Genomic DNA, 16,714 nt, shown 5'->3' on the forward strand with positions numbered 1-16,714 from the left:
TGGCAGGACACTAAGAAAATGTAACAGACCTACTAAGGAGACTGCCTACACTACACTTGTCTGTCCTTTTTTAGAATACTACTGCACGGTGTGGGATCCTTACCAGGTATGACTGACGGAGTACATTGAAAAAGTTCAAAGAAAGGCAGCACGTTTTGTATTATCGTGAAATATGGGAGAGAGTGTCACAGAAATGATACAGGATTAGGGCTGGAAATCTTTAAAAGAAAGGCGTTTTTCGTTGCGACGGAACCATCTCACGAAATTCTAATCACCAACTTTCTCCTCCGAATGCGAAAATATTTTGTTGACACCGACCTACATAGGGTGGAGCGATCACCAAGATAAAATAAGGGAAATCAGAGCTCGTACGGAAAGATATAGGTGTTCATTCTTTCCTCGCGCTATACGAGATTGGAATAATAGAGAATTGTGAAGGTGGTTCGATGAATCCTCTGCCAGGCAGTTAAAGGTGATTTGCAGAGTATCCAAGTAGATGTAGAATGCTCGCTTTCAGTCAGTTGCTAAAATCGCGCTGACATTTAGACATATTTTGAACAGAAGACAGTAAAAAGATTTTCTTTGAGAAGTGTGACAACAGACTGTAACTGTCAACTTTGTGTATAATTAACAAAAAATTCGATCCAGGTACATTGTCGGATTTCATGAGTAAATCGATTAAATAAACCATCAGGACCTGTTACATTTGATAGTATGGACAATAAGAGAAAGGAAGTGTAAGATGTAGTGGTGAAAAGCCATGGGTATTATTCGACTAGATTTCTATCTGGATAATTATTTGAATAAGTAGATCGTTCAAACAAATTTATTCGCCAATAAATTATCTGTAAATTAAGTAACGAATAATACGTAATGTCATTCTATTTTTCTGTTTGCTTCTTGCACAGAATTACTATTTGTTCCCTTGCATCTGTGCAGTTTCTGTCTGATAAATAACTTATTAATGAATTGTCCAGACGTTTGCCTTTGTGGCTCAGTGGCTTAAGTTCCAGACTAAAAAACTTAGGCTTTGAGTTCGTTCCCGCATTGGTCCTACGATTTCCTCTGTTACTTATCGCTTGTTTCACCTATAACAATGACACTAATGCCAAGACAAGTTGCACCATATTTCAGAGTGCATGTTGAAATGCAGCTCCTCCTCTAACTGGCTGTATAAGGCTGTTCACCATACCTAGTAAAGCACTGCAGTGCTGAAATCGTCTTTCAAGTTGAGCACAGGTTTGCTTGATTTACAGTAAAAGAAATGAAACATAAGAATGCTTAAAAGCCGACGGCCTCAGCAGTTGTGGCTATAAAGCACTGGGCTGCCGCAATGTTAAGCAACTAATTTAGTGAGCCAGCTGACGGTCAGTCGTGACTGATCAGCCGAGCGAGATGGACGTTGAATATGTTACATTTTTTTTTCTCTGAACAAGGTACTTTACTGTAAATATAACAATTATTTATCCGTCCTTTTGGTTGTTTTAAGCTCTGCGAATTATAAGTTCACTTGAATAGGTGTTGCAGCACACAGAAAATGTGGTGACTCAGCTTCTTTTATGCAATCAATTTTGCATGAAAATCTTGTTAGTAAAAATTTACGAATATCGGCGAAAATCCCTATATCAGTGGAGTACCGATGCCGTACGTCATTGTCGGAGATGAGACATTAGGTACCGCTTTATTTGAAAATTTAAAAACCGAGTGTCTCTTAGTAGGCGGCTTAAAGAATGCATTTTTGGCACTCTGAAAAATAAGAGGAGACAGGAGAATTTTTCATCATCCAGTGGATGTTCGAGAAGAATTTTCAATTGCCATAATAAATGCATGCTGTGCTTTACAAAACAATGAGCCAGAAAGAGATGGCTATAAATTTGAAGACGTATTGTACGTCCCTCCAGAACTGGAAATTGCACCAGGTCCTACACGCTGTCGAAAGTCATCGTGAAATTTGTTTTAGGACGCAAGGAAGGTCTGGCTGCTTCGACAAGTGCACGGAGACTGAAGGTAGCAACATACGTTCTCCGCGAGACAGCCTGCTCACAAATGGCAGCGCGAAGTCAGCTGGCTGTCGTAGCAGCCCAGTACGTGGGCAGCCACCAAAAACTCTGTCTTCAGCTCCTTTCTTAGACTGCAAACACTATCGAATAGGCATGTCGTCTTCATTCAACTACGCAATTTGTGATTGTAGTGCTACAAAATGGATGAACCAAGCGATAATTCAGTGGTTCCTAACGGCTAACGTCACAATACTTTTAATCTACTCTCTCCTAAAACGTTTAGGGAATGTTGCCGGACGCCCAAAGCTACCCATAGTGTTTTAGGATTAACTCTGAGCGAGCTTGCCGTTAGAATATGGAATAGCTTTTTGATCATACATCCGTCTATGCAACTACATATAGCTTTGAGATGGGCGATGGGTTAGAGTATATAAAAGAGTTTGTAATTCCTGAGTTCATGTGTGTACAAAACGATCTGTGTCGACTGTCTTCAGTTTTACTTAGGTCAGAAGGGAATATTGTTTAAAACACGTTTTAAAGAGTACACTTGTTCCCACAACAAAACAGTTTTTGGTGCACACATTGTCGAAAATAATCACTCTGCAACAAACATAACTAACACAGAAAGTAACTTCAATGTGTCACATACAGCAACTAAAGTAAAGTTGCTATAGCGAAAATGAAATAATGAAATATTTAGTTTAAAAAAAATGTAATAGAGAGAGAGAGAGAGAGAGAGAGAGAGAGAGATTCCTGTAACACATTTTATATGAACAGCACTGGATTATTCAGAACGATTAATCTAATATTTCTGAGCAACTTCTCTAATGATCTGATACTCTGACGTCAGTGTTAAAACATGATACGATGAGATGTAGAGCGACACTGATTATGATACTTGCTGCCTCGTGTGCAAGGTTTCCTCCTGAACTTGTCCACGGTACATAGGGGGCTGGGGACAACGACAAGACAGCGACAGAAGGAAGGGACCACTGGTTCTTACAATGAACTCATCGATGGTGCGACGTGCTCTCTCTTCCCTTCTTCTTTTTGGATGTTATTTGTTAATTTATTTCATAATCTTAATGATGTGAAATGAACTATTTGATGGTACAACATACCTTTTATGTGCCTTACATTTCATATGTTAAATTACTTCGTAAATTACTAAGGAACACCTTCCATTATCAATTAACAACCTGCTCATTATAATTGTGTTATTCTTCGTATACTCCCACCAAATTTTACTATTTTCTGTTGTTGAACACTTTTACTACCACAAATTAACCCGTCAACATTCCTTTGTAAATTGTTTCACTTTGTTTTAATATGATTGTATTATGTAATATTATGCAATTGAGCATACAGTGTGCCCTCTGGCAAATGCATACATATTTTTATCTTAAATAGCAGCATTACAAAAACAGTAATTTTTGTGACTCAGTACTTTATTGTGCAGCATGTGACATCTTGCACTCTGTAACGGTATTTTATGGTGTGGTCTTTTTCACTTACTTTTCTTTTCATTTTGTACATGACGTAAATAGATATAACTCCTTACGAACAATATTTTTTTTGTCGATTTTAGAGATACGATCGCTACCAGTCATATCACTTTATAAACTGGCGATCTGTAATGAAAATTAAGGTCACATTTCCACATTCCTGATCATGTCAAACCTTATATAAGAATAGAAGACTAAAAATGAAGTGCTCGTATTAGTAAGGGTATAGAACAGAGATGTAGTCGTCCATTTGTACTGCTGAAGCTATGAATCGAAGAAAGAATGATGAAAATAAAAGGTCCATAGTGGATTAAAATTCAGGATGAGTTGCTATCAGCTTTAAGATTCGATGATGACATTGATATCCACAGTGAACGTGAAGAAGGATCGCAGAGCCTGTTCAGTGGGATGATCCGTCTCATAAGCATAAACTATGAGTTGGGAATGAACCGATTAGTCATAAACGTAACATCAGAATTGGGGATAAGGAGGTAGGGGAAGTGAAGGACTTCTGCTGTCTTGGAAGCAAAATAACACATGAAGGACGAAACAGGAAGGATATAAAAAAAATACTAGCACGGGCAAAGAGGGCATCCCTAGCCAAATATTGCACTTAATTCGAGGAGGAAATTTGCAGAAAAGAAGAGAATCAAAGCGTTTGAAATGTGGTGCTATAGATGGCTGTTGAATTTAAGTGGACTTGTAAGATAAGGAATGTAGAGATTCTCTGGAGAATTGGCGACAGGAGGAACGTCTGGAAAACACTGGCATAAGAAAAGAGAATTATAAGACATGTGTATGACTTAGATGATACCTGAGGGAGCTGTAGAGGCCAAAAATTGTAGTAACAGAGATTGGAACATAACCAGTAAATAACTGAGGACCTGAGGTCTAATAAACTACTCTGTGGTGATAAGATAGACACAGGAATTGGTGACAGATCATATCAAATCAAACACAGATTTTTTTTTATAAAAAAAAACGAACAATTGCGTGTAGGCTTCACGCTTTTGGGTTCCATTCGTACTTAATTATGAGTGTCGAATAAATTCTGATCAGTGAGTTTGCGAGTTTCAACATATGTGACATAAATGGCTGTATCTTATGGCTACATTGGCTTAGAAGCTTACGTCTTTTACAAATCCAAGGGACCGTAGAACTTACTATTTAACATAAATCCCGAGTTGGTATCTCTACCCTTGCCTGGGAAAAATAGGTGTTAAACGGACGGATAGACAGACGGAAAACAATGTGACTCTGTAAGGATTCGGTTTTCACTAACTGAAGCAGAGAACCCTTAAAATGAATCTACTGTTTTCAAATTCATAAGTTTTGAAAAACTATTTTTTATTGAATAAAATACACTTTGACCGCCAGTCACAGAAGTCAGCTGTTAGCGAACTATGAATATGGGTAGCGGAAACCCATTCTGTGTTGGCAGTGCATTTCAATTTTTTTCAGATGCAAAGATCCTGCGATTTCAGTTTTAATAGTGTCTGATGGGTAGTAAATACAGTGTTTATCTTTTACTGTAGGCTACAGCATTTGACTCAAGCATTATCTTATACTGCACAACATCAGAACTATGGTTTACCGACTGTACCTCAACTATTCAATAAAATGAGATTACCATCTGTTGTTCGATAACAGAAGAAATTTCGTAAAAAATAGATACAAAAAAAAACATCCAGATGCTGAACCTAGATGTTGGAAGTAGTATCACAGTCCACCATGTACGTATTTTATCATTAAGTAGTATTTCCTCTGCTTTGTGAAAGAAGTCGTATGATGAAATCTTCCCACACACACCATGTCTAATCACTTCGCCGCAAAGTTATAGTTGCTAACGCAAAACCGTAACGTTTAAAGAATCCTCAATGCTTTATCGGCACTTGGGAGGGTGCATTCGGCCCTAGCATCATGAGCACGATTCTCTTGGGAGAACAGGTGTGTGTTTGTGTGTTTGTGTGTGTGTGTGTGTGTGTGGGTGGGTTTTTATTTGTGTCACTGGTTAACATAATCAGATGCTTGTAGATGTAATTAGAAATAAAATATACCTTGGATGATAGTTGTTCACAGTTCTTACGCATTTGTAAGTTCCACATGCCATGGAACCAGTTTTTATGCTTCTTTATAAGATAACGTGTCTGATAACACGAGAAATCTATCCAAAGACAAGTAACTACTAGTAGTAACAATTAAAGTGTAGAAAACATTGCCTACAATCCAACAATATTATTACATTAAGAAATTTCGAAACCCATCAGCTGATTCGCAGCGATCTCCATATCTTATATTCGGTTGCCATGCGCCAACATTTATTGATGTTATTGTTCCCTAGCGACGCATCGTACAGGAAGGCCATTAATCACACACGCCACCACTGACTGCCGGCATATGACACGTATCGCACATCAGTGCGTCGGGCTTTGGTTGCTCACTGCCTGTTTACTTGGCGCGTACGCGTTGCATTGCAGCGTCGATCACACAGTAAGGAAACTTCCTTGGGATTATGGAGAAAGTCTTCTGAAACACGCACAACGGAAAACAATGTTGTAACAGTTCGGAAAATGGAATATAGAAGCTTCATCAACCCGCCTGATAAGATGCATTTTGTTTTACAGAGGTGCAGTAAACGAGCTATATGTAAAGAACATAATTGCTTCACTCGTTACAGTTCTACTTTCAGAATGCCCTCCTGTGGTTACTTTGATATGAACCAATGCAGTTACATAAGAGATAGCAGAGAGAGGAAATACGTTAGCACTACTGGATTTCTCGGCGTGTTGTGCCAAATACGTCAAATTGAGGAAGCACTTCAAATGTACAGCTTTTACATGCTAGATAGCGTGTTTGTAATTGACACAACGATGCCCTGAAGAAATCAGAAGGACCTAGCAAATTGTATCTTCGAGAAGTAAGCTTTAAAAACTGTCACATTATCTTTGGCAGTTGCAATATCTATTTTGTTGCGATATATTCCTATTTGTTGCAAGCAGCATTTTACGTATTGTTACTGCTGTGTTCTTTAAAAGCGTAGTCTGTCAATAGGTACAGAAAGGAATATGTTTTAAAATGAGAAAAGGTTAATACCTATGGGTACAATTTAACGATATTTTCAAGACATTATTATTGTCTGTAGAATACGACAACTTAAATGTTATTGGATGAAACCTCCTGGCAAACTGTACTCAATAGGACGTCATTAAAGACGAAACAGCAACGAAGGAAATTTGGTCATTAGTGTCCGAGACGCAGAAGTCTGCAGAGGGGTCTGATCATTTGAAAACTGCAGGTGATGCAATTCCTGGCTGCTGGTACTCAAAAACAAAGCTTACTATAATGTAGGTGTACTTGATCTTACTATGGTAATAGATAAAAAGACCACAGGATTCCCAGTGAGTCACGGGAATCTCTTACAACCGTTAAGTATCTAGGAGTACCTGTTTTGCAATTTAAGGTAAAATAGCCCTATAAATCTAACTGAACACATGTCACAAGACAGACTGAAAAAAAAAAATGGCTCTGAGCACTATGGGACTCAACTGCTGAGGTCATTAGTCCCCTAGAACTTAGAACTAGTTAAACCTAACTAACCTAAGGACATCACAAACATCCATGCCCGAGGCAGGATTCGAACCTGCGACCGTAGCGGTCTTGCGGTTCCAGACTGCAGCGCCTTTAACCGCACGGCTACTTCGGCCGGCACAAGACAGACTGAGATTTACGAAAAGGATCCAAAGTGAGTGTAACTCATCGACAAAAGATGTCATATGCAAAAGTAATCATATCAGGTCATGAATATTGTTCATCCTTTCGGGATCCTAACCAGCCTGGATATTGCGCTCTAACGGGCAGAAAGACCAGTTATTGTATGACCACATGATTGCAGAACAGTCACTGGAAGAAAACACGTCCATAACACATTTAAGAGCGTGCGTGCGTAGCGATTGAATTAACACATGAATGTAATCGTAAGTAAAGCAGGAACCACACTGAGGTTCCCTGGAAGAGCTGCAGGAAAAGTAGTCCGTCAACAAAGGAGGTAGCTCACAAAACCCTCGTTCGATCAGTACTTGAATATTGCGTGCCAGTCTGGGATATGAATCAGATAGGAATAATAGAGAAATAAAGAAAATACAAAGAAGAGCAGCCCATTTCGTTACAGGTTAATTTAGTAAGTGCGGAAGCGTCGTGGAGATGTTCAGCTAGCTTCAGCGGCAGAAGTTGCAAGGGAGGCATTGTGGATCATGGTGTGGTTTACTGTCAAGATTCAGAGGGAGTACGTTCACAGAAGAGTCAATCAATGAATTGATTCCTCCTGCTGACATCTCTAAAAACGACCGTGAACATAAAATCAGAGAGATTAGAGTTGACGCTGAGTATTAGCAACAATCGTTCTTCTTGCGAATCGGCCGGCCGGTGTGGCCGTGCGGTTAAAGGCGCTTCAGCCTGGAACCGCGTGACCGCTCCGGTCGCAGGTTCGAATCCTGCCTCGGGCATGGATGTGTGTGATGTCCTTAGGTTAGTTAGGTTTAAGTAGTTCTAAGTTCTAGGGGACTGATGACCACAGATGTTAAGTCCCATAGTGCTCAGAGCCATTTGAACCATTTCTTGCGAACCATTCGATACTGGAACAGGAAAAGAGCGGAGAGACATTGCTACGCAAAGTACCCTCCGCCACACACCATAGCATGGCTTGCGGAGTAGAGATGTAGATAGGATTAACGGAACAAGAAACAAAAACTGTTAGAGAAACTGCGCGATTCGCAATGGGGTTGTTTAGTCTACTCGAGAGCGTAACATGTATACCCAAATAACACTTCATTGGAAGCCTCCTCAAGAAAGCCACGGGGCCGTACTCCGTTTGCGTTTTAATGGGGTCACTACTGAAGTTTCGTTTACAAAATATTATAAAGTATTTTACGCTTACTATCAATACCTAACTGGTCGTGATTATTAACGTAAACATTCAATTGCTGGTACCACGTTAAAAATTTTTTGTCGTTGTTAGGGTAAATAACTTAAAGGTAGTTGGATCTCAAAAATGGTTCAAATGGCTCTGAGCACTATGGGACTCAACTGCTGAGGTCATAAGTCCCCTAGAACGTAGAACTATTTAAACCTAACTAACCTAAGGACAACACACACATCCATGCCCGAGGCAGGATTCGAACCTGCGACCGTAGCGGTCGCGCGGTTCCAGACTGTAGCGCCAGAACCGCTCGTCCACCAGTGGCCGGTGAGTTGGATCTATAAACAAGTTTACAACAGGTGTTGCACCAAGCACAACGTTGCCTAGTTGAGGTCAACGTTGCCTAGTTGAGGTAGAGATCATAAGAGATCTGTCCAGGGACAGATGGTATCAGTAACTGCTACTCAAAATAAAGTAGTCATTACAATAAGTGCAATGAGTTGACCTCCAGTTGAGTCTGTCTCTGACTACTTGATGAAGTGTAAATCATTTCTTTTTACTGTATCTAAACTTATACAAAATCGGTTAGTATTGGTATAGCGATATTTCTTCGATTACTGTGATTTTTCAAGCTACGTTCTGCCAAGCATAACGCGTCTGATTAAATTAAATTGGTCCTATGACGTTACTGTCCATCTTCTTAATTTCGGTAGCACCATGTATGTCAACGATATATACCGGTAGTTTTTTTTTTTTTTTTTTGTCTGACGGCAATAATTTTGTACAGCTTTGTATCGGGGAATAGCAAACATGAAGAAAGTATGTAGCGCTCGTGACACCTGAAGGCGGCCCAGTTTTAAACCGTTCAGCGCACTCGCCTCTTCTAAACGCCAGCAGCTTTAGGGCTTGTCATGAATGACACTGGACGGGGATAACTGCTATCACCCAGCCTGTGACGTAGCCGTGCCTTAATGACAATATGATTTTATTTATTGTTGTCATTAGCAGCACTTTGAAATGATTTGGCAACGTGGAAGGAAACTGACCCATGTCTGTTCAAATGGTTCAAATGGCTCTGAATACTATGGGACTTAACATCTATGGTCATCAGTCCCCTAGAATTCAGAACTACTTAAACCTAACTAACCTAAGGACATCACACAACACCCAGTCATCACGAGGCAGAGAAAATCCCTGACCCCACCGGGAATCGAACCCGGGAAGCCGGGCGTGGGAAGCGAGAACGCTACCGCACGACCACGAGCTGCGGACCCCATGTCTGTCACAACGCTTGTGCAGCCCTCATATCTTCCATGTTTGCCTATCGCTCTCTCCCCGCTTTGCGTCTTATGTGATCGCAGTAAATTGAAAATAATAAAAACTAAAGATTTACGCTTTATAGTGCTTTGATCAGACTGACTGTTCCTGGCAGCTAGGCTACTACCACACCTCATCAGGCAAAAGTCGGTATGGCATCTTAACTGTCTTAACAAAATTCTGTTTCTTTGCAATAAATAGTTGTTGGAGTTGTGTCTCCAAAAAATAACCCTGAACAAAATATTTATATTATTCCGTAGTAGCTACACGTATTTTTCTGTAAACGTATAATTCAGTGAGGTGTGGCTGTCGATATTTGTACATACACTACTGGCCATTAAAATTGCTACATCACGAAGATGACGTGCTACAGACGCGAAATTTAACCGACAGGAAGAAGATGCTGTGATATGCAAACGATTAGCTTTTCAGAGCATTCACACAAGGTTGGCGCCGGTGGCGGCACCTACAACGTGCTGACATGAGGAAAATTTCCAACCGATTTCTCATACACAAACAGCAGTTGACCGGCGTTGCCTGGTGAAACGTTGTTGTGATGCCTCGTGTAAGGAGGAGAAATGCGTACCATCACATTCCCGACTTTGATAAAGGTCGGATTGAAGCCTATCGCGATTGCGGTTTGTCGTATCGCGACATTGCTGCTCGCGTTGGTCGAGATCCAATGACTGTTAGCAGAATACGGAATCGGTGGGTTGAGGAGGGTAATACGGAACGCCATGCTGGATCGCAACGGCCTCGTATCACTAGCAATAGAGATGACAGGTATCTTATCCACATGGCTGTAACGGATCGTGCAGCCACGTCTCGGTCCCTGAGTCAACAGATAGGAACGTTTGCAAGACAACAACCATCTGCACGAACAGTTTGACGACGTTTGCAGCAGCATGGATTATCAGCCCGGAGACCATGGCTGCTGTTACCCTTGACGCTGCATCACAGACAGGAGCGTCTGCGATGGTGTACTCAACGACGAACCTGGGTGCACGAATGGCAAAACGTCACTTTTTCAGATGAATCCAGGTTCTGTTTACCGCATTATGATGGTCGCATCCGTGTTTGCGGCATCGCGGTGAACGCACATTGGAAGCGTGTATTCGTCATCGCCATTCTGGCGTATCACCCGGCGTGATGGTATGTGGGGTGCCATTGGTTACACGTCTCGGTCACCTCTTATTCGCATTGACGGCACTTTGAACAGTGGACGTTACATTTCAGATGTGTTACGACCCGTGGCTCTACCCTTCATTCGATCCCTGCGAAACGCTACATTTCAGCAGGATAATGCACGACCGTATGTTGCAGGTTCTGTACGGGCCTTTCTGGATACAGAAAATGTTCGACTGCTGCCCTGGCCAGCACATTCTCCAGATCTCTGACCAATTGAAAACGTCTGGTCAATGGTGGCCGAGCAACTGGGTCGTCACAATACGCGTCACAACTCTTGATGATCTGCGGTATCGTGTTGAAGCTGCATGGGCAGCTGTACCTGTACACGCCATCCAAGCTCTGTTTGACTCAATGCCCAGGCGTATCAAGGCCGTTATTACGGCCAGAGGTGGTTGTTCTGGGTACTGATATCTCAGGACCTATGCACCCAAATTGCGTGAAAATGTAATCACATGTCAGTTATAGTATAATATATTTGTCGAATGAATACTCGTTTACCATCTGCATTTCTTCTTGGTGTAGCAATTTTAATGGCTAGTAGTGTTTATGTGGTGGATGTGCTAAGTAGTGCTAAGATATTGCTTGCTGCGAATGTATCAAGAGAAAAGTGAGGAGTGGAGAGGTACGCACCCGGCTTCTGCGCGCGCAGCTTGGCCTCGGCGACCTCGCGGTGTCCCACGCAGACGTTGGTGTCGGGGTCCTCTGGGAAGAGGTCACACTCCAGGTAGTCGGGCAGCGCCAGCCCGAACACCTCCAGGAAGAAGCCGCAGCGCCGCTTCGTTTCTGCAACACCACAAGTCGTCGTTACCTGCCAGTGTTGGCTGCTGTAATTTGTACGCATTTAGTAGCTTTCCTTTCATCACAAGGGTGCAGTCGACAAAGTCCTCAAAAACAAATAATGTACTATCGAGGATTTCTGTAGTCAAAGGCTTGCCTACAATTTTGGTTACAGATATTGGCATTCAATTTAGATCTCAATATTTTGAGCAATATTTAAATGAAAATGGCGTCAAACATGTTGGATCAGCACCATTTCATCCCGGATGAAGTGGCCTGTGCAGAAACAGTGCGAATCGTTTGGTCTGTATCTTGGCAGTCTTGGCAGAGGACACCGCATGCACGGAACACCTGCGTCTTCCTTAACGGCGCGGGAGCACGCGTCTTATCTTGCTGGTTGTTGCCCCACATTACGGAAGGAATGCAGCCGGCTTGGCCTTTTCCGCCAATTCACGAGACGTCCTTCGTCGGTGACACCTGAAAGTGCTTGCAAAGTTTCCTCGCTGTAATCATTTTCTCTGAACACACGACGCGAATGATGAAATGGAAACTGGAGACTATAGGTGGTGGTCATCAGAAACAATCTTTGTTCTGTGCGCTAACATGTCCAGAACCTCTTTTTTTGTGTACTGTGTGATGAAAAGTAGTTGCGTTTAAGTATCGGTCGATGCGAGGCTTCCTGCACACTGAGTGACCAGGACAGCCTCCTGCCTTCTGCTCAACTGAAACAAGCAAGAACGGTGGCTTGAGATCCCTCTCCATCTCGACGGAAAATTTAATATCGTGATGGGCACCGTTTATGCGGTAGACGAACTGCTGCAGTGATTTTTCAGAGCGAGGCTGTATCAGCGAGGTGTCGTCAACGTACCGTAGACAGGAAGACGGTTGCAACGTTGCAGAGTCAGAACTAGTTCTTCTAAATGCTACACGAAGAAGTTCGCGTCATTCGTAGATAGTGAGAATCCTATTCCTGTGCCATCCTTTGTATTACTCGCCACGGTACAGGAAGCACGTCGTCGTTAGGGCATGGTGTAACAACTTGGCGGTGCCGGATTTAAACTGTTGAGCCTATAAGACGCCGCTTTTCTGAAACTGGTTTCACAGACATTTCATTCTTTTAGCAGCTATGATAATATGTTGAATGTCGTTTCTAAGCTTTGTAATAGCTGTGGGGTGTACCAAAAGAAAGGCTGATAAAAATTGAAGAACAGGAAAGCGTTAAGGTGCGTTAGTGATTGCGCCTACGGACACCGGCGAACCTAGAATATGTACAGTGTACTTTTAATTCAACAAGACATCTCCTGATGGGAAAAATATATGTCAAATACGGATGCATTTTCTTACTCTTTTCAGTATATTTATAGTTATGTAATAAAAAATGGAATCCTTGCGGGATTGGGTATTAATAGATTACTTTTCGAAAATAGTATGTCGTTTATCAGAATAAAAACCATTTGAGACAGTTGGCAACCTACAACAAGCAGGTTATTATTGTTAACATGTACGATGCAGTTACCAGAGTGTAATAAAAATTATAAATTTAATGGCAGCTTTAGCTTGGACCAGCCGGAAGAGCAGCGGCGCAGATGAAGCATCAGGGTCGGATTCGGAGCTGAACAGTCATACCTAAGCCACGGACCCTGGCCAAATAAAGCCAGGTATCAGAAACCGGTGGCAAGCTTTCTGTGGCATTATTACCCTTTGTGATCCAGTCGATAGGCTCTAATGAATTAAATACCGTCTAGGGTACATGGGGTACGTTGAAATGAACAACCCGCCTTGCATAGTGTAATAGGTGTTCAGCGAACAGTGTGGAATTTATTCCGCTTTCACGTTCACGAGCTTTGTAATCGAGAAAATGCGTGAAGCATGTTTCGCGAATCTAGAGTTTATCAACCCCTTATGAAGACCGCAAAGCTCGACAAATCTTGCAGCCCAGCCCACCATCCGACCTGGAGAATATACAAGCACACGAAACCACCGCTGTTTCGTTAACAAACGGACGTTCCCGACGCATCGAAAATGCTGCTAACAAGTCTGTGGATAGGTTTTCTGTTCACCATATTTCTATTTTATTGCACTTCAGAAAAACAAAACAAACTAGTGGCGACAGATAAATTACATAGCCATTAGAATGTCGATCTGCTGCTGCATCGCCGGCCGATGTGGCCGAGCGGTTTTAGGCGCTTCAGTCTGGAACCGCGCGACCGCTACGGTCGCAGGTTCGAATCCTGCCTCGGGCATGGATGTGTGTGATGTCCTTAGGTTAGTTAGGTTTAACTAGTTCTAAGTTCTAGGGGACTGATGACCTCAGATGTTGAGTCCCATAGTGCTCAGAGCCATTTGAACTATTTTTGCTGCTGCATCAATAATTGTCAGCCATTAACGAAGACCATACCATAATTTGCTTACTAAATATTTACAGAAGTAAAACTGCTTTGAGACAAGTCGCACGAGGGCTTTAAATTTGGTTTAGCAATTCTATTTGTGGTACACCATAACAATCGTTTAATAAATGGTACTCTGTTATTGTCTTTGAGATATCTTTATTGATATAATGAGAAAGCACGTAGTTCAAGAATACCCAATTAGATATTGACAAAATATCAGCCCAGAATATAGGGTACCACTTTGCTCTTAATGCAGAGAAATCCTAAGTAAGCATTTCACGAACAGTAGAACCGTAGTATCTTTTGCCAACAAGATTATTGCATCACAACTAGTGTTACTCAGGTGATTCAAATATTTGGGAGTTACATTGTGTGGCTATATGAAATTATAAGACCGCATATTCTCAATTGCAGGCAAAGCAAATGGTATGCCACGATTCAGTGGTATCATACTGAAAGACTGCACTTTTTCTACGGAAGAAATTGCGTACAAGACCCCTGTGCGGTTCATATTTGAACACTGTTCAAACGAATGATATTTATATTAGATTGGACTAACAGGGTACATCGAGAGCATAAAAAGAAGGGTGTTGCGTGTTTGATTAGCGAGTGTAACAGGATTGTAGAAGAAAATTGAGTGATAAGTCCCCGAAGAAAGTTCCGTACATCTCATTACAAATCGCTTAGAAAACATTCTATAAGCGCCATTCAGGAGAAGCACCTATCCCGCACAGATGTAATTAATCAAATAACAGCTTACACTAGGCGTACTCGGGAATTATTAATGCTAACTAAACTTAAACGTGAAAGGAACAGGAAGAAACAATATATACTCTAATAAAAAGTACTCTCACCTACATACTTTACCAGAGCGTTTCCTGTCGGTTCATGGTAGATAGCTGATTTTCCTAACTTCTTTCTATCAGTCACGTTAGTCAAGTAGCAGGCACTTTATAATTTTATGGCATTTATATAATACACAAAACGTGATTCTTTTAACTATCACCTGGATCACTGTGATAGCTAAGACTCAATATAGCGCTCAGTATCGAACTAAATAATTAGTCTGGTCGCCAAGATCGGAAAAAACGGAATTTTCTATTAGTTTCCGCAGTCTACTTAAGAATTAGGTGAAAACTGAACAGCTCTTACCAGCGATCTCTGAATGAGACTGCCATCAATGCATTTACATCTGTAGTCTATCAATCACTATGAAAATGTGGCATGCATATACACAGTGCCCCATTCCGGAAGCATTATATGCATTAAATGCAGTGATGACTATAATGCTTCCGGAATGGGGCAATGTGTATACGCATACCACATTTTCATACTGATTGATAGACTACAGATGTAAATGCAGATATTTATTTGTTAATTCTTCATTCTTTTGAGGCAATGATTATAGAAAATTACGTCAACTTAAGAAATAATAGCATCACATGTAATTACACATGGAGTTCATTATAGGAGCCAGATAAGTCAAAATTTACATTCGAACAGCGTAATGTCTCGCATATATGTACAGACTGTTACAGCACTTATGGTGATAATTTCAATTAGAAAAATTTGTTATAAAGTGGACTGAGAAATAACACGTTCCCACATATTATATTGATCCCTATGTAGGACTGAAATAAATTTGAGACAAAACGGATATAAGGTATTTCACATATTCCGGAAGAAATTTTAGAAAGTACGTAAACAGGCACTTAATGTGTTCATAGTGTACTGCAAGTAATATCAAGAGCACGAGGTCTAATGCGAACGTTAACGACGTCTGCGTTTACGCCTCGCGGCGTCAGGTGGGTGGTAAACCACTGCGAAAGAAGCAAGTTTTCTTAATAAGCCTCCCCTGAAATTTACAATGTCCTACACTTCATGATGAGTTATTCTCTTGCACGTAGACAATATTACGGCAAGGGCTCTGGCAGATAATTTGAGTGTTGCTTATCCGTAAACTTTGCCCGGCACTGGTGAAATTTATTACCAAACAAGGGAAAAAGATTACAGTCGCAAACCCCACAAAATGGTTCAACAACGTAGAGAGTGCATTTTATGTATTTTAGGCTGCTTTTATTAACATGTCTTTTATGAATGTTGTATTAATTTGTAATTGAAAATGAATTTAGTAAATTTTGACTAGTTCCTCATTCTCAGGGTAGGTACTATGAAAGTTAAGTATAAAGATGTTGGTTGTTGTTAAAATATGCACTTCACATTAAGTTTTTTAGTCCGTTTCACGTTCACAAGTATCTCCTCATTATGGACTTATGGAGCGAACAAAATATCTAATCTGAGCTAACATTTTATTACAAAAATGGTTTTCGTCATATATTTCTGCAGGATCTTAATAAGGAAACTGAATATACCTGAGACTGGACTTGTTTCCGAAAATAGAAGTAACGTTTTCTGCACAGCTGGTTTAAGTTAATATACAGCACCACACTTAATGTTAACTACTATTTTCTGGGATTCAAAATCATGAAAAAAGTTTGTGACAGACAGCATAGTCGCTTTTGACAGTAAAAATCTTTATTTGAACCACACACAATTTCGACCATATGGTATGAAGTACAAATACTACAAAAAGCAAAACAAAGGTCGTATGCAGAAAGTGGC

At 41.0% G+C, this 16,714-nt stretch overlaps 1 protein-coding gene across 1 annotated transcript in view; it reads right to left on the reverse strand.

Annotated features, from left to right (window-relative positions):
- The window catches only part of LOC126425882 (atrial natriuretic peptide-converting enzyme-like), a 338,406-nt gene that overhangs the window by 153,432 nt on the left and 168,260 nt on the right, over window positions 1–16,714 (reverse strand). Inside the window, 1 exon segment of the mRNA XM_050088318.1 lies at window positions 11,556–11,708. Coding sequence (XP_049944275.1) covers window positions 11,556–11,708 — 153 coding nt within the window.

Source organism: Schistocerca serialis, chromosome 1 (assembly GCF_023864345.2).
Source record: "Schistocerca serialis cubense isolate TAMUIC-IGC-003099 chromosome 1, iqSchSeri2.2, whole genome shotgun sequence".
Taxonomy (NCBI): domain Eukaryota; kingdom Metazoa; phylum Arthropoda; class Insecta; order Orthoptera; family Acrididae; genus Schistocerca; species Schistocerca serialis.